The sequence below is a fragment of the Bombina bombina genome, chromosome 6 (assembly GCF_027579735.1).
Source record: "Bombina bombina isolate aBomBom1 chromosome 6, aBomBom1.pri, whole genome shotgun sequence".
Taxonomy (NCBI): domain Eukaryota; kingdom Metazoa; phylum Chordata; class Amphibia; order Anura; family Bombinatoridae; genus Bombina; species Bombina bombina.
This window is the reverse complement of record NC_069504.1, coordinates 346,197,652-346,216,058: the sequence shown is the minus strand read 5'-3', so window position 1 is coordinate 346,216,058 and position 18,407 is coordinate 346,197,652. Positions and strand designations below refer to the sequence as shown.

The window sequence follows — 18,407 nt, the reverse complement described above, 5'->3', positions numbered from 1 at the left end:
AGGTGGGACCCCTGCGTCGGGAGTGGTTGCAGGGACGGGAGCCAGCGGCCCGGTAGTTGGGGGGGGCTCAAGGACAGAAAAAGGATGGGGCTACGTCGGGGGACATTGTGAAGGTTCCAGAGAGCGCGTTGAGAAGGCCGTGCTTATGCTCCATTGGACCGCTTGGTATACATTTGACGCAAGAAATAAAAGAAAAAATATGGAAAAGGGAATTTTTGGAGCTTTTTTCGTTGTTACCCCTGGAACAGATGATGGAAATCAAGGAAGAAACGAAGGATAAAGAGAAGAAAGAGGAGGATGAACGTAAGAAGCGTTACCGTAAGTTACCGAAAACACTTTCAAATTGGTCAAGGGCGTTTTGTATCTTGGCTGCTGTGATTGGTGAGAAGTTCCCGGATCAGTGTTCTGCGCTTTTTTCCTATTATGACGAAATCGCGGGGGCATATCGCACATATGGGGGTTTGGCCTGGTGGCGTTATGACGAACAATTTCGTCAGCGTTTGGCAGTAAGGCCGGAGATGCGGTGGGACGACCGGGACATGGGTATCTGGTTGGAGTTGATGACTCCGATGCGTGGGTCCTTTCGTGGCCTCAGTGGAGGAACCGCTGGGGGTGGAAGTCATCCGGGGGTGTTTCAGGGGGAGGCGCGGCAGTGGCCATTAGAAAAGGGTTGTGCTTCCAGTACAACGAGGGCCTGTGTAAATTTGGGAGTGGATGCAAATACAAGCATGCGTGTTCCGGTTGTGAAGGAACACACCCTTGGACCAGATGTTTCAAAAAAGGTGGCAGTGGTAAGACGGGAGAGACTGCTCTTAAGGGCCAAGACCCCAGTGAGGGTAAGAAGGATGGTGCCCTGGCTAGAGCGGTTCGCTAAAGTCAGAGGTAAAGCGGGGGATGCTGAGCTATTGTTAACGGGGTTTAGTTCTGGTTTTTGGATTCCGTTTGAGGATGGGGGGGCTTGTCAAATTTCGGGGAATTTAAAATCAGCTAGGGAATTCCCAGAGGTTGTTCGTAGTAAATTGTATAAGGAAGTGGCATTAGGAAGGATGGCAGGGCCGTTCACTCACCCGCCATTTAGGAATTTGAGGGTGTCTCCGTTGGGGGTGGTTCCCAAAAAAGTGGCCGGACAATTTCGTCTAATCCACCATCTGTCTTACCCTAAGGGTTCGTCGATAAATGACGGTATTGATTCTGACATGGCTGCAGTGAGGTATGCTTCCTTTGATCAGGCTGTTGGGTTGGTGACTGCAGCGGGTGTGGGTGCCTTGATGGGGAAAGTGGACGTGGAGGCAGCCTTTCGGCTATTACCCGTACATCCGGTGTGTCATCACTTATTGGGCTGCTATTTTGAAGGTGCCTTTTATGTGGACTTATGTCTGCCAATGGGTTGTTCCATATCATGTGCGTACTTTGAAAAGTTCAGCACTTTTGTGGAATGGGTGGTCAGGCAGGTATCAGGATTGAAATCGGTGGTACATTACCTAGACGACTTTCTTTTTGTTGGTAGGGCAGGGGAGAAGGATTGTCTCCAACTGCCGTTGGACAAGGTTTTGGACTTGAGAAGTTGCATTGTGGGGTGTTTGAAGAAGAAAAAGCTCAGGCTTAAAGAAATTCAATCGCTGGTGGGCAAACTTAATTTTGCCTGCAGGATTATCCCGGTTGGGAGAGTCTTTTGTAGGAAGTTGTCTTTGGCTACGGCGGGTGTTAAGGACCCATCTCATTGGATCCGGTTGAGAAAGGATCTTAAAGAAGATTTGAGGATCTGGCTGGTCTTTCTGGAAGATTTCAACGGTAGAGCGATGGTGCAAGGTTTGGCAGTTTCGAACGAGGAACTTCATTTGTATACTGATGCCGCTGGTTCGGTGGGCTATGGAGCGTATTATCAGGGGCATTGGTCAGCAGGGCTATGGCCAGTGGAATGGAAGCAGGCTGGTCTGAATAAGAATTTGGTTTTTCTTGAGTTGTTCCCGTTGGTGGTAGCATTGAGGGTTTGGAGGGACATGCTTAGGGACAAGAAGGTGGTGTTTCACACAGATAACTTGGGAGTTGTATTTGCAATTAACAAACTCACATCTAACTCGCTGCCAGTGGTGCGCCTGCTGAGGTTGTTTGTGCTGGACTGTATGCAAATGAATGTTTTATTTCGTGCTGTTCATGTTCCAGGTTGTCAGAATGTCATTGCTGATGCTCTTTCTCGCTTTCAGTGGGAGAGGTTTTGGGAAGTGGCACCAGAAGCGGAGAAGGAGGGTGTCGGTTGCCCGGCAGAGCTTTGGGATCTGAAATGCTGGATCTAATCCATGTCGCCCGGGGAGCACTAGCTCAAGGTACTTGGGGGGCATATGTATTAGCTTGGAGGCAGTGGTTTCATTTTGTGTCAGCAAGAGGTCTGGGGTCCGTCAGAGAAGGATGGAGTAGAGAATTCTTGGCATGGGTCTCAGAATGGGGGGAGTTGGGTTGGTCAAAGTCAAAGGTTCAAAAGACCATTGCAGCAATGGGGTTTCTTTTCAAACTGTTGGGGTGGGAGGATCTGACGAAGTTGTTTGTAATTCGGTTGGCAGTAAGGGGCTTATGTAAAGGTCGGGTGTGTAATGACAGGAGACGTCCGGTGGTATTTGATACATTGAAGCAGATATTGGGTTCTTTAAGAGACGAGTGTTCGTCTGAGTTTGAATTTCTTTTATTTCGAGCCGCGTTTGTGATGGCATTTTTTGGTGCTTTTCGCATATCAGAGATAGTTGGAGCTAATAGACAGGATGCTGGGGGCCTGTGGGCTCGGGATGTGTCTATCAAGGATAAGGTGTTGTGGGTGTGGTTGAGGAAATCAAAAACGGATCAAAAGGGGTTGGGTAGGTGGATCCAGATTAAAGAAACAAAAGGGTGTTGTTGTCCAGTGGCGGTTTTGGAGGCCTTTTTGGAGGTTCGTCCGGTGGAGTTCTTGCCATTATTTGTGCATCGGGATGGTTCAAGTCTTTCGCGGTTTCAGTTCTTGGCGGTGTTTAGGAAGGTATTGACAAGGCTTGGTTATGCGGCGGATGAGTTTGGCACTCACTCTTTCCGAATTGGGGCGGCGACGGAGGCAGCCAATTTAGGTTTGGGTGAGAATGTGATTAGGAAGATTGGTGGCTGGAAGTCTGGATGTTTTAAGTCATATGTCAGGCCTGAGTTGAGAGTTTAGGTTATGCTTTTGTCTTGACAGGTCCGGTACACTGTTGGATTGTGGGGCATTCCTACATATATTGGGCCCGAAAGGCAGCAGCAAGTACTGATCAGGGCATTCAGCTGAAGCTTAATGAGGAGACAGTGATGTTGAGGTGGTTTGGGACTAGAGGGTTGAGATGGGATCAATTGCTTAAAAAGGTTGTCGATTATGCTAGGTTGTTTCGGCCTCCAGCGATTTTATGTACACGCGGGGGGGAATGACTTAGGTTTCCTTTCTCAGAAAGATTTGTTGGATAAAATTAAGAGGGATTTGGTTAGGTTGCGGGAGTTGTTCCCTGACCTGGTAATTGTGTGGTCAGATATTGAACCTAGGTCAGTTTGGAGGGCAGCATGGGATTTCAAGAAGCTGGAGGCCTCTAGAAAAAAGGTGAATAGGTCAATTAGTAGTTTTGTTTCTAGGATTGGGGGGTTTGGCATTCGCCATGTAGAATTCGAAGGGGAGACTGGGCGTTGTTTCTTTTTGAAGGACGGTGTTCACTTAAATGAGGTGGGCCTTCATCTCTTTAATTTTAATATCAAAGAAGGTGTGTTAAAGGCCTTAGCCCGGGTGGGGTAGGCACGCGGTGGCGTGCTGTGGCGGGGTGCTTTAGATCTGGAGGTTAAGTAAGTTGGTACCTCCCTAAAGAGGCGGGAGAGTTTTGGGGGAATGTATCTGGTTGTAAACCTGGGGAAGGTACATCTCGGTGCTTTTGCACCTTATGTTTTAAAGTTAAGAAGTTTTGATTAATTCAATTGTTGAATTTAAGAATGTTATTTAAAATTATTTAATAAATGCGGGCTGCGGCCTTTACACCCATTCTTGTGTTTGTATTTATTTATTTAAGGCGTAATGTATGGCCTTTATAGGGGTCATATTTACCAGACGTTTTTGTTCCAAACAAGCTGGTCTATTATATTGTTTAAAAAGAAAAAATGGGGTTTATTTAGCAGCGCTAAAAAAAGCTAGGAAATGATGATACCAATCTAATTTATGTTTTATACAATCTAGTTTATTTAAAAATTCTTATAACACATAAAAACAACATTTGGGCTATAAGAAGAAAGGAAAACAAAAAAAGGATAACTAAATCACCAGAACGGATCATCACCCCTGACCTCTGAATCAAAGAGAAGGTCAGGTGACTTATCAGAAGCACCAGGAACAAACAGTCTGTGAATCCCTCACAGTGAAGAATATCAGCGGTTGCAACCAGGACAGATTAAGGTACGATCTACACTAATTTGCACTACTTTTTTAAAACACACAAACTGAACTTTAAAGACATCAAGGTATTCATCTGTTAAATTAACCATTTCCATTAACCACGATTGCTTTGGCACCTAAATCAGAATATTGGCTGTTTTTTGCCTTTTTAACTATCCAGCACACCTGAGCCAATTATATGTCCAAGGAAAGTAACTGTGTAACTTTATAACTTTATTTGTTACTGAAAAACTGTAAAGCTGTTAGGACTGATACATTTGTGCCTTTTAAATATTCAATTCACCATTTATCTTAGAAATCTGTTGCTTGCCATATGTTATCTATAGAATTAATTCCTTTATACCTGGAATTCTAGGATTATATTGTTCTAGTCTGTTTTTATAAGTGTTGTATAAGGGAGACGTCCCTTTATTAATTAGGAAAAGCATTTGCTGTTGTTTTTATGTGTTCTAAGAATTTTTAAATAAACTAGATTGTATAAAACATAAATTAGATTGGTATCATCATTTCCTAGCTTTTTTTAGTGCTGCTAAATAAACCCCATTTTTTCTTCTTATCCACCATTTAGTTCTCTTTGAGGGAAGAACTTTTTTAGCAGCAGGAATTCATCTTTAGGCGCTCCTATCACACTACACATAAATACCTATTATATTGTTTACTCATTTAAACTTTACTTAAAATGATGTCCCTCTCCACATTTTATGACATTGTAAATAACATATTAAATATAATAAGATTTGCTATATTTCTTTTCTTATTTTTTTTCTATTTAATGATATTTTTTTCAAATATAATAATCACTATTATCCCACTCTTGATTTACTGCAACAACCTGATAGCCTACTGAACCAACTCATCATCAGCTACATGCTATCATAGGTAGCTGTTTCCTATCTTATTAGAAACCAGTTATTTGTCAGTTTAATTGAGAAATAAAGTTAATTTGCATTTTGTTTACTAAGCACATGACTTTTTAAGCCACTACATTTATTTATTACTATAAATTTATTCATGATTTCTATAGAATATACCGTTTATATACAGTTTTAAAAAAACTTTCCAATTTACTTCTATTATCAAATTTGCTTCATTATTTTATTACCCTTTGCTGAAGAAACAGCATTGCACTGCTGAACACATCTAGTAAGCCAATCAGCAACTAGCTCCTACTATTGTAGGATATGTGCATATTCTTTTTCAACAAGAGATACCAAGAGAATGAAGCACATTTGAAAATAGAAGTGAATTTAAAAGTGACATAAAATTACATGCTCTTTATGAATCATGCACATTTAATTTTGACTTTCCTATCCCTTTAATGTGTTTTTTAATATGATAATACAAACATAGAAAGTAGAAAGGTGTATAGTTCACAAGCCGGATAATTGTTATAAATCACCTGATCTGGAGCCGAAATCAGGTTTGAGGTCCATGGATCACAGTCTTTATATTTTGAAAATAGGATGAGCCCACATAGCACAGCACAAGCCAAGATAGCCCATAGTCCTATAAGATTTATATACAGGGACCTTGAAAGATAAAACAAGCACATCCACAAGGAACTTAGTTTACAAACATTGATTATATAGAATTTTAAATTTATTTGTCAAATATATAACATCACAATAATTAATAATTTTACAAGGCAATTGCTACACATCTAAGTCCAAAACTTCTAAGAAACATGTATGTGTATATTTCCCAATACACCTCTCAATCTGGTGGCTAGATTACATGTGGTTATTGTGGAACATGATAAGCAATATTGGGACCAAACTAGTGTGCATAATACAAGTTGAAAGTAAATGGTTGTGCTAAAGCGCAAAGAAAATTTGTGCTCAACGGACTAGCGCATCTGAAGACTTGGGGATTGAGTTATTAAATGTTGAGCAGACATGATTCGCTGTAGCATACGCTGTCCGCATTTAACATTGTACAAGCATTTCTGGTGAAATACTTGTGCAATGCCGCCCCCTGCTCACTGGTGGCCAGTTGGCCACTAGCAGGGGCTGTCAATCACCCAGATCAGATCGGGATTATTACAATCCGCCACCTAACTTACGTTTCAGGTAAACCTGAAATGATGAGCTTCCAAGGCAGCATCCGCTGCTTAATAAATGGAGCCCCTAGTGTAAAGTACAAGGGTTAAAAAAAAAATGCTCACCAAACACATCAAGAACACATTCAAATAAACTATTACACTCATATATACACTTTCTGGTAAAAAATATTTCCTATAAATATTAATTACATTTGGTATATGGCTGGGAAGGGCTATAATGAATATACACTCACCGGCCACTTTATTAGGTACACCTTGCTAGTACCGGGTTGGACCCCCTTTTGCCTTCAGAACTACCTTAATTCTTTGTGTCATAGATTCAACAAGGTGTTGGAAACATTCCTCAGAGATTTTGGTCCATATTGACATGATAGCATCACACAGTTGCTGCAGATTTGTCAGCTGCACATTCATGATGAGAATCTCCCGTTCCACTACATCCCAAAGGTGCTCTATTCGATTGAGATCTGGTGACTGTGGATGCCATTGGAGAACAGTGAACTCATTGTCATCTTCAAGAAACCAGTTTGAGATGATTTGAGCTTTGTGAGGTTATTGCCACACCATGCAACAAAAGGAAATGAGGGGTGGCCATATTATTCAATAAGAAAGTTACCTATAAAATTTTAAAACAGGAACTGGACCCCTTAGGTAGATTTATAATCTTACAAGTTGAAATAAATAATAAAAATTGGTCATTTTGTAATTTATATGGATCAAATAATCTTGATATGGATTTCTGGAACAAACTGAAAACAAAAATGGTCCCTTATTTAGATCATAACCTAGTGCTAGCAGGTAACTTCAATATGACCCAACACCCAGAGATGGATAGGTTTCGTTTAAACTTGCTAGTTTACTATTTTAGATACATTTTTTAGAGAATTTTGTAAATCTTTAAATTTAAAAGACATTTGGCGGGACTTCCGGTGGGCGGGATCACTGACAGGTTGCAGAGAAGCTGAGCTCCGGGATCCTCCGTATACCAACAGGTGTCAGGAACCCCACAACTAACCTCCATGACCACAAACAGTGGTCTGGAGCTGCTGAAAAGAGAGACAACTGCAGAAAGATGTGTGAGGGACGTACCCCAGTGAGTACCCCAGCAGTGAAGTCCAGCAGGCAAGTTATTGTTTTGGCATGAAAAGTTGCGCCCGCCATCTTGGAGGAGACACTGTGACCGGGATCACAGCACCAAGGCTGGAAAAGGCAGCTGGAACTGGAGTGAGACATCCTGCAGTTCCGAAATTAAATTAACAGACACCAACTTGATCCAGGGTAAGCAGAGAGCTCTGGGGAAGAAAAGGAGTGTTATAACGAAAGGGGTGTTACTTAAAGCTGCAATTGGTAATAAAGATAAAACTGCAGACCCAAAGCAATAAAGACTGTAGAAAATTACCAAGATAAGAACCATATATAGTTAAAGACCCTGATACTAGGGAGCCTGCAGCACTGAAAAGCCAGAAAATAAATCTAAAGGTGCCCTATTTCTTTGGGAAAGAAGCTTATGGAAAGAGGGATAAACAAAATCACATAAGTTCCTAAAATATTCACAATAAAACCTACATTTGCTTTCCCTTTTTGTGGGGTTATTCCACACATTAACTCTACATTCAGGCATATGCCTGGAGAACAACACGCTATAGGTGTATATTTATGAAAGTTGATCATTATTTTGTGAGCTCACCAAAGAGCTGCAGAACAGCCATGATTTCTAAGGCCAAAAAGGCAGAGAAAAAAACAAAGCACACAGCAGAAGTACAGATAAGTCCACGCTCCTCATTAATGGAGGATGCTCCTGCAGATGTGACACACCCCATAGTAGCACAGATGACAGCACTGTTTTTGCCCAAAATGAATCAGTTACAAAGTGGTGTAGATGCTTTGGCATCAGAAGTTAAACTGTTCTCCCAGCGCTTGGGGCAGGCAAAAAAGCATATACCCGATATAGAGGATAGGTCAAATGACACTCAAGCTACTGTGCAGAGGTTGAACAGACAAGTTAAGGTTCTCATGGACAAGGTTGAAGACCTTGAAAATCGATCACGTCGAAACAATCTAAGGCTGGTGGGTCTTCCAGAAACAACTGCTGAAATTACTGGATATCCCTCAGGAACCCTTGCCAATAATAGCAGAGAGAGTACACAGAGTAGACGCAGGGTGTTAGCAAATAGACCGCAATAGCCCCAGACAAGTGATATTTAAATTGCTTAACTATCAAGCAAAAACAGCGATCTTGCAAGCATATCGCCAGAAAAATAATTTGAGGTACTCAGACAAAAAGTTATATATCTGCCAAGACTTTTCTTCAGAGGTTGCACGGAAGCGCAGAGTTTTCTCCATATTGCAAGAAGCTGTATAGAGGACACAGAGTTGCTTTGCTATATCCTGCACGGCTTAGGCTACAAACACTAAGCGGACCAAGATTTTTTTGCATCCCCTAAAGAACTGCAAGTATTCTTGGGCAGAGATCAACAACTTAGAGGAAATTAGAATAGTTGGACAGGTTCCAATGCCATTAGGTAATTTCAACACTTTTGGAAAAAGGTAAAGGCTCTGCATATGGAGTGAAGAAATAGAAGAGCTGAAATGGATCTAGACAAAAGTCTAAACTTGGGGTTTAGTAGGAGCACTGAGACTGACCTGAGACATTGCTCCAGTTTGGTTGATTTACAGTTAGTAATGCAGTTTATTGTTGAACTTATTAGAGTTTTATGGCTACTGTTTCTCCTGGGGTCACAACACAAGGAAAGATCCGGTGAACCCGATTTCCCTATGCCGCTGCATGCTGTTCGGGTTCTAAATATTTGGATGGACATCTTGTTTTTGGGACTTGTGAGAATGTGTCCTGTGGTAATGTATAATGTATTCATTACTGATGTTTGGATGTTTTCAGACCAAATCATATGTTGCATGCTCATGGTCCCACTTGTCGTACAGGTTGTTGATTATTTAACATGTGCTGTAAATTTATTTTACAATATGAATGGCTACAAATTGTAAATTAAAAGTTGTATCATGGAATGTGGGGGGGATTATGTCTCCTGCAAAAAGGTCTATGATATTAACATTCCTAAAAGACTGCAGGCAGATGTTGCTCTCCTCCAGGAGACACATCTCACAAAGATTAAACATGGTAAATTAAAAAGAGGCAGGGTGGAGAAAGTATTGTAAACGCCAGATACAGGAAGGAAAAACGGGGTAGCAATATAAATTAGAAAAGGTTTAAATATTACTATTAATAAGGAAATTGAAGATAACGAGGGAAGATATATAATGATAGAGGTTGTCTTTCTGGGTAATAAGTATCACATATGTAATATATATGGACCGAATCAAAGCATAACAGAATTCTGGCATTATTTTCAAGACAAGCTGATAGAGGCAGCGGAGGCTCCGATAATAATTGCGGGGGGACTTTACTATAGCGCAAGATGTACCTTTAGATAGGTTTAAAGAGCCCTCTAGGAAAGAAAATAAAAAGAAAATAAGCAAAAATATAAAGACGGATCAAAAAACTATTTCTAACTTTAAGCAAACTTTTAATCTGATAGATTGCTGGAGAATGAGAAAGGCCTATTTATCAAGCCATCAACCGCAAATATGCTGGAATTCTGCAGCGTAATTGTGGCGAGCATGATTTGCCTATTTATCAAAGCCTTACAGACCGGTAAAAGTTGAAATTTGTGACGTAACATACGATTCGCCGGTTTCAATCCGACACAGATCGATGCTTACGTTATTACAGGTGTTCCGAATACAAATTCGGCACTATCTGACAACTTTTGCTAGTTATCAAATTTCTAACCGGTACACTTGCCACTATTCCGGCCCAGCGTACCTGGTTTTCAATCCGCCACACTGGAGGCCGCGTATGCCATAGGAATCAATGTAAGTCTGAAAGCAGCGAAAGCTCATGTTTGCTGCTGCCCGATATCCCATTGATTTCTATGGTAGAATAAAAGTTATGTTTACACCTAACACCCTAACATAAACCCCGTGTCTAAAGACCCCTAATCTGCCGCCCGACCTCGCCGCCACCTACATAATGTTATTAACCCCTATCCCGCCACTCCCGGAGCCCACCGCAACTCTAATAAAGTTATTAACCCCTACCCGCAACTAACTAACACCCTGCCGCAACTAAATAAAAGTATTAACCCCTATCCCACCGTCCCCCGACATCGCTGCAACTAAATAAAGTTATTAACCCCTATCCCGCTGCTCCCGGAGCCCACCGCAACTAAATAAAAGTATTAACCCCTAAACCCCTGGCCTCCCACATCACTACCACTTACTAAACCTATTAACCCCTAAACCTAACAACCCGCTAACTTTACATTAAAATTACCTCATCCCTATCTTGTAATAAATTTAAACTTACCTTTAGAATTAAAATAAACTATATTAAACTAATAATTAATCTACCCTAACTATTATAATAAAATTAAATTAAATTACATTAAACTATATTAAACTATTAATTAACCTACCCTATTATACTACAATTACATTAAACTACAAAATTAAATTAACTATATTATATATTTAAAAGCTTAACCCTACTAAAATTAATAATAGGATTTTTTCCACCTTAAGTCCTATTGGCTAATTCTATCAGCCAATCGGAATGTAAGGGATGCCATCTTGGATGACGTCATTTAAAGGAAAACTTCATTGTTCAGAAGACGTCGGAAGAATAAGATGCTCCGCGCTGGATGTCTTGAAGATGGAGCCGCTCCGTGCCGGATGGATGACGATAGAAGAAGCCGTCTGGATGAGACTTCTGCCGGCTTGGATGAAGACTTCTGCCGGCTTCGCTGAGGACTTCTGCTGCTTCGTTGAGGGTGGATGTCAGGTCTTCAAAAACTGTGTGGATCTTCGGGGGTTAGTGTTAGGTTTTTTTAAGGATTTATTGGGTGGGTTTTATTTTTAGATTAGGGGTTTGGGCAGAAAAAGAGCTTAATGCCCTTTTAAGGGCAATGCCCATACAAATGTCCTTTTCAGGGCAATGGGGAGCTTAGGTTTTTTTAGATAGGTTTTTATTTGGGGGGTTGGTTGTGTGGATGGTGGATTTTTCTGTTGGGGGGTGTTTGTATTTTTTTTTACAGGTAAAAGAGCTGATTTCTTTGGGGCAATGCCCCGCAAAAGGCCATTTTAAGGGCCATTGGTAGTTTATTGTAGGCTAGGGTTTTTTTTATTTTGGGGGGCTTTTTTTTTTTTTTTTATGTTTTTTTTTTGTAAATTAGTGTTTTTTATTTTGTGTAACTTAGTGATTTTTATTTTTTGTAACTTAGTTGTTATTTTTTTGTAACTTAGTAATTTTTAATAGTAGATTTAAATAATTTGAGTAGGGTTAGGTTTTTACATATATAATATAGTTCATTTAATTTGTAGTTTAATGTAATTGTAGTATAATAGGGTAGGTTAAATAATAGTTTAATATAGTGTAATGTAATTTAATGTAATTTTAGTATAATAGGGTAGATTAACTAGTAGTTTAATATAGTTTATTTTAATTCTATAGGTAAGTTTAAATTTATTATAAGATAGGGATGTTGTAATTTTAATGTAAAGTTAGTGGGTTGTTAGGTTTAGGGGTTAATAGGTTAATTTAGTTTATGGCGATGTGGGGGGCTGGGGGTTTAGGGGTTAATAGGTTTAGTAAGTGGTAGTGATGTGGGAGGCCAGGGGTTTAGGGCTTAATACATTTATTTAGTTGCGGTGGGCTCCGGGAGCAGTGGGATGGGGTTAATAACTTTATTTAGTTGCGCCGATGTCGGGGGGTGGCGGGATAGGGGTTAATACTTTTATGTAGTTGTGGCAGAGTGCGGGAGCAGCAGGATAGGGGTTAATAACTTTATTAGAGTTGCGGTGGGCTCTGAAAGCAGCGGGATAGGGGTTAATAACTTTATTTAGTTGCGTCGGGGTCTGGGAGCGGCGAGATAGGGGTTAAACATTTTAGTATAGTGGCGGTGTTTAGTGACAGGGTATAAATAAAGTTGGGAAAAAGCCGAATAGCAGCGAGATCGATGACTGTTAGTTAACAACAGTCCGCTGCTCATCGCCCCGTACTTGGTGCGCAGCTTTTTGACAGCTTTTTTGATAAATAAGGAAAGCGTATTCAGGTCCGCGGCCACGATGTTAGGTGATGTTAGGCAAGCGTATTGGTGCCGGCGAATGCAGCACAGTTGACGGCTTGATAAATAGGCCTCAATATGGACTACACTTGCTTGTCCAAAACTTTTAATACGCTGTCAAGGATAGATTATTTTCTCACTTCCCCAATGGTTAACACTAACATAATTGATGTAGGTATCTCCAATGTGATTATCTCTGATCATGCCCCAATATGGCTGGTAATGGGGAAAACCTCAGGACAGAATGATAAATGACAGTGGAGATTCCCATTGTTCTTGTCACATAACCAAGGTTTTAAAGATCATTTGCAGGTGGCGTGGAATGATTATGCATTACACAATGAAGGGGTTCGTTGGTATGGAGACCTCTTTTGGCATGCCTCTAAGGCGGTTATGAGGGGTGAAATTACATAATTTACAGCAAATTACTGTAGAAAGAAAAAGCAAACACTGACTCTATTAAATAACCAGGTGACTATTACATATTGTGATTAACTCAGTAAACCAGTGGAGGTAACTAGAAAAGCATATTATGAAAAAAAAAAGGAGAGAGATTCCTACTTGCAATCACTGGAGGAAACATTTTACACATATAAACAGGGAATATACTATAGGTTAGGAAATAAATCTGGTAAATTATTGGCTAAGGTAGCAAATACATACCCACCTAAATCATATATACAGGCTTTAAGGGTGAATGGTAAAAGAGCACTAACTACACCAGAGATTTCAAACACCTTAAGAGGTACTACCAATAACTATAATAGAAATAAAAACTAAACAAACCAGCGCAGACCCAATTCTGGGAAAGTATAACCCTGCCACAAATCTCACAAGAACAATTAGATCAGATGAATGCAGCAATAGAATTAAAGGAAATAAACAAGTCATGAAATATTCCCCAGGGTGTAAGTCATCTGGACCAGATGGACTCCCCATTTAATATTATAAATTGATGCAGGAGGAGGTTTCACCATCACCAGTACTTAAAGAATTATACAATCAGTATCTAGGCACAGAGAACACTCCAAACACCTTATTCGCAAACACACACATCTGTCTAATAGCTAAACCAGAAAAGAGCCAAAAACTACCAGGCTCCTATAGGCCAATCTCACTGTTGAACAGTGATTATAAATTATTGACTAAAATCATGGCAAATAGATTAGCGAATATACTCCCTCATGTAGTACACCCGGACCAAACAGGATTCGTTAAAAACAGATCATCAACTACTAATATTAGGAAAGTACTAGCGATTATTAATCACTACTGGACTATGCGCAGAGAGGGAAGGAGAGGGGAACTGTTTGAGGCCTGTCTCCTGTCATTATATGCGGAGAAGGCATTCAACAGAGTGGAGTGGCCTTATGTTTTTGATACCCTAAAAAAATTTGATTTCCGGGGGAATTTTCTGAGTCTGTTAAGAAAACTATACAGTGATCCACATGCTGCACTAATTGTAAATATGTAGATATCGTTAACGTTCTAGCTAGAGAGAGGCACCCGACAGGGCTGCCCTTTGTCACCCCTGCTATTTGACCTGGCTATAGAGCCACTGGCCTATAGTTATCAAGGTCTGGCGGACCTGATCCAACACTGCGGATCAGGTCCGCCACACCTCGCTGAATACGGCGAGCAATACACTCGCCATATTCAGCATTGCACCAGCAGCTCACAAGAGTCGCGGCCAATCGGCTGCCAGCAGGGGGGTGTCAATCAACCCTACCATACTCGATCGGGTTGATTTCCGGCGATGTGTGTCCGCCTCATCAGAGCAGGCGGACAGGTTATGGAGCAGCGGTCTTTGTGACCGCTGCTTTATAATTGCTGTTTCTGGTGAGTCTAATGACTCGCCAGAAACATGGGGCATCAAGCTCCATTCGGAGCTTGATACATATGCCCCAGTGACTGTTCATCTGAGGGAATTACTGGAGGGCATCCCTATATATTCTTCAAATGTGAAGGTCTCACTGTATGTGGATAACATGTTGCTATTTGTTAAATACCCGCAAATTGTCATCCCCAGGATAATGAGAGATATAGAAAATTTTGGTAGTTTCTCGGGGTTTAAGATAAATATTGAAAAATCTGAGCTGCTCTGGCTACACTGTACAAATGTGAGCTCTTTGTTAGATTCACAGTTTCAAATAGTGTCTCGCTCATTCAGGTATTTAGGTATCCAGATTGCTGCAGATCCTTCCCTATGGTATGCATTTAACATTACCCCCATAATTAAGAAAACTGAGAAGACTCTGAAAAGGTGAATAAACCTCCCATTGTCACTTATGGGTAGAGTAAGCATAATAAAAATGATAGTCTTTCATCAGCTAGTGTATGTGTTGCAGGCACTTCCTTTAATTTCAAGCCAGAAAGATGTCAATAGGATACACACTGCGTACTCAAGTTTTTTTCATGGCAAAACAAAAAGAAAAGAAAAGGTTTATACAAACTGTTTAACCATACACAGCAGGGAGGACTCAAATTACCAAACATAAGATGGTATAATTGGGCAGTGTTATCCAAGATAAGACGGGACAAGGGAATTTTACCATACAAAAACTTGAAGAGAGGATTATGTCACCTATAACTTTAAAAGCTCTTACTTTCCTTAACGTAGCAAAACTCCCAGATCATATAAAAAATAATTTAATTTTGAAAGGCCCCATATAAGCCTGGAAAAAAATGACAAGAGAATGGGGTGACAAGGGGCAAGGCACCAAACTCATACCGATAAGGGGAAACATTGAATTTATACCTGGATTAACAGGAGGACCATATAAACAATGGGAAGCACATAGGCTAGTGAAGATAGGACAACTGTTGGATAAAGTGAATAAATGTATCATAACCTTTGACCAAATTAAAGAAAGATATCAGATCCCACAATAACAATACTTCGGCTACTTTAAAGTTAGGCATTACACTAATAAAGTCATTAAACTAGATGATACTACAGGGAGTGCAGAATTATTAGGCAAGTTGCATTTTTGAGGATTAATGTTATTATTGAACAACAAACATGTTCTCAATGAACCCAAAAAACTCATTAATTTCAAAGCTGAATAGTTTTGGAAGTAGTTTTTAGTTTGTTTTTAGCTATAGCTATTTTAGGGGGATATCTGTGTGTGCAGGTGACTATTACTGTGCATAATTATTAGGCAACTTAACAAAAAACAAATATATACCCATTTCAATTATTTATTTTTACCAGTGAAACCAATATAACATCTCAACATTCACAAATATACATTTCTGACATTCAAAAACAAAACAAAAACAAATCAGTGACCAATATAGCCACCTTTCTTTGCAAGGACACTCAAAAGCCTGCCATCCATGGATTCTGTCAGTGTTTTGATCTGTTCACCATCAACATTGCGTGCAGCAGCAACCACAGCCTCCCAGACACTGTTCAGAGAGGTGTACTGTTTTCCCTCCTTGTAAATCTCACATTTGATGATGGACCACAGGTTCTCAATGGGGTTCAGATCAGGTGAACAAGGAGGCCATGTCATTAGATTTTCTTCTTTTATACCCTTTCTTGCCAGCCACGCTGTGGAGTACTTGGACGCGTGTGATGGAGCATTGTCCTGCATGAAAATCATCTTTTTCTTGAAGGATGCAGACTTCTTCCTGTACCACTGCATGAAGAAGGTGTCTTCCAGAAACTGGCAGTAGGACTGGGAGTTGAGCTTGACTCCATCCTCAACCCGAAAAGGCCCCACAAGCTCATCTTTGATGATACCAGCCCAAACCAGTACTCCACCTCCACCTTGCTGGCGTCTGAGTCGGACTGGAGCTCTCTGCCCTTTACCAATCCAGCCACGGGCCCATCCATCTGGCCCATCAAGACTCACTCTCATTTCATCAGTCCATAAAACCTTCGAAAAATCAGTCTTGAGATATTTCTTGGCCCAGTCTTGACGTTTCAGCTTGTGTGTCTTGTTCAGTGGTGGTCGTCTTTCAGCCTTTCTTACCTTGGCCATATCTCTGAGTATTGCACACCTTGTGCTTTTGGGCACTCCAGTGATGTTGCAGCTCTGAAATATGGCCAAACTGGTGGCAAGTGGCATCTTGGCAGCTGCACGCTTGACTTTTCTCAGTTCATGGGCAGTTATTTTGCGCCTTGGTTTTTCCACACGCTTCTTGCGACCCTGTTTACTATTTTGAATGAAACGCTTGATTGTTCGATGATCACGCTTCAGAAGCTTTGCAATTTTAAGAGTGCTGCATCCCTCTGCAAGATATCTCACTATTTTTGACTTTTCTGAGCCTGTCAAGTCCTTCTTTTGACCCATTTTGCCAAAGGAAAGGAAGTTGCCTAATAATTATGCACACCTGATATAGGGTGTTGATGTTATTAGACCACACCCCTTCTCATTACAGAGATGCACATCACCTAATATGCTTAATTGGTAGTAGGCTTTCGAGCCTATACAGCTTGGAGTAAGACAACATGTATAAAGAGAATGATGTGGTCAAAATACTAATTTGCCTAATAATTCTGCACTCCCTGTATATGGGATAATTCCCATTGGGATACATTGTATTTGTTAGGAAAACAAGACTGTAGATCTATTTAATCTCAGTATAACCTCCTAGTGATGGCTTAGCGTTAGATAAAGTGACACAACAATGAAGAGATGGAGACCAAATGGTCTTGGAGAGAGAGGATATAGTCAGGAGCTTTGAGAGACTTAGATCCACCATGATTTCAGCTGATCTTAGGGAGACTCATTTTAAGCTGATACATAGGGGCATATGTATCAAGCTCCAAATGGAGCTTGATGGCCCCTGTTTCTGGCGAGTCTTCAGACTCTCCAGAAACAGCAGTTATGAAGCAGCGGTCACAAAGACCGCTGCTCCATAACCTGTCCGCCTGCTCTGAGCAGGCGGACAGACATCGCCGGAAATCAACCCAATCGAGTACGATCGGGTTGATTGATGCCCCCTGCTGGTGGCCTATTGGCCGCGAGTCTGCAGGGGGCGGTGTTGCACCAGCAGCTCTTGTGAGCTGCTGGTGCAATGCTAAATACGGCGAGCGTATTGCTCAGCGTATTCAGAGATGTCTGTCGGGCCTGATCCGCTCTGTCGGATCAGGTCCGACAGATATTAATAACTAGAGGCCATAGAGCTTATATTACGCTGAGACAATGGTCCAAATGGACAAACTCGGAGGTAAATGTATGCAAGAAATGTATGCTCCGAGACCCCACCTTTACACACCTATTTTGACGATGCCCTAAATTGGTGAGATTTTGGAAGCAGGTGGAATACTGGATAAGGCTAATCACGACACAGAATGTGCAGTTTACTTGGGAGATGATTTTGTTGCTGGGGGGGGGGGGTGCAGAAAGAGGCACTGATAGTAGCAGATTGATTAATAATGTGTTGTTGTGGGGGGCGGAGCCAACAAGCAAACTGAACAGACGTACTTTTATGGAGCTCCTCATTGATAGCCTTATTAAGGGAATTTATATATGTCTTGGAGATCTCTTTTCAGAAATAATTTCAAGTTCTCATCGAACCTGCACTACCTTTTCTATGACGAGAGTGCTAAATATGAACCTCACAGGAAATTAGTCTCTAAAGCCGGTTCTCAGTGTTTAGCTAATAAGGCGCGAATCGCCATTTTAGAACAGAACAAGAGACATTTGAGATCTTTGTCTACCCTTCACTATATAGCATCAGCAGCGATCTACCAGACCACTCAGATAAGCTCCCCTCTGGACTTGATTTAGAGGTTCCTCCTAATATCTTACAGAGTGTCTTATTTGAG

At 41.0% G+C, this 18,407-nt stretch overlaps 1 protein-coding gene across 1 annotated transcript in view; it reads right to left on the bottom strand.

The window, feature by feature from the left end:
- LOC128665066 (sodium-coupled monocarboxylate transporter 1-like) overlaps positions 1–18,407 on the bottom strand; it is a 181,593-nt gene that overhangs the window by 72,247 nt on the left and 90,939 nt on the right. The window contains exon 7 of the mRNA XM_053719815.1: positions 5,823–5,952. Within this exon, the coding sequence (XP_053575790.1) occupies positions 5,823–5,952 (130 nt within the window). The remainder of the gene's footprint in view (positions 1–5,822; positions 5,953–18,407) is intronic.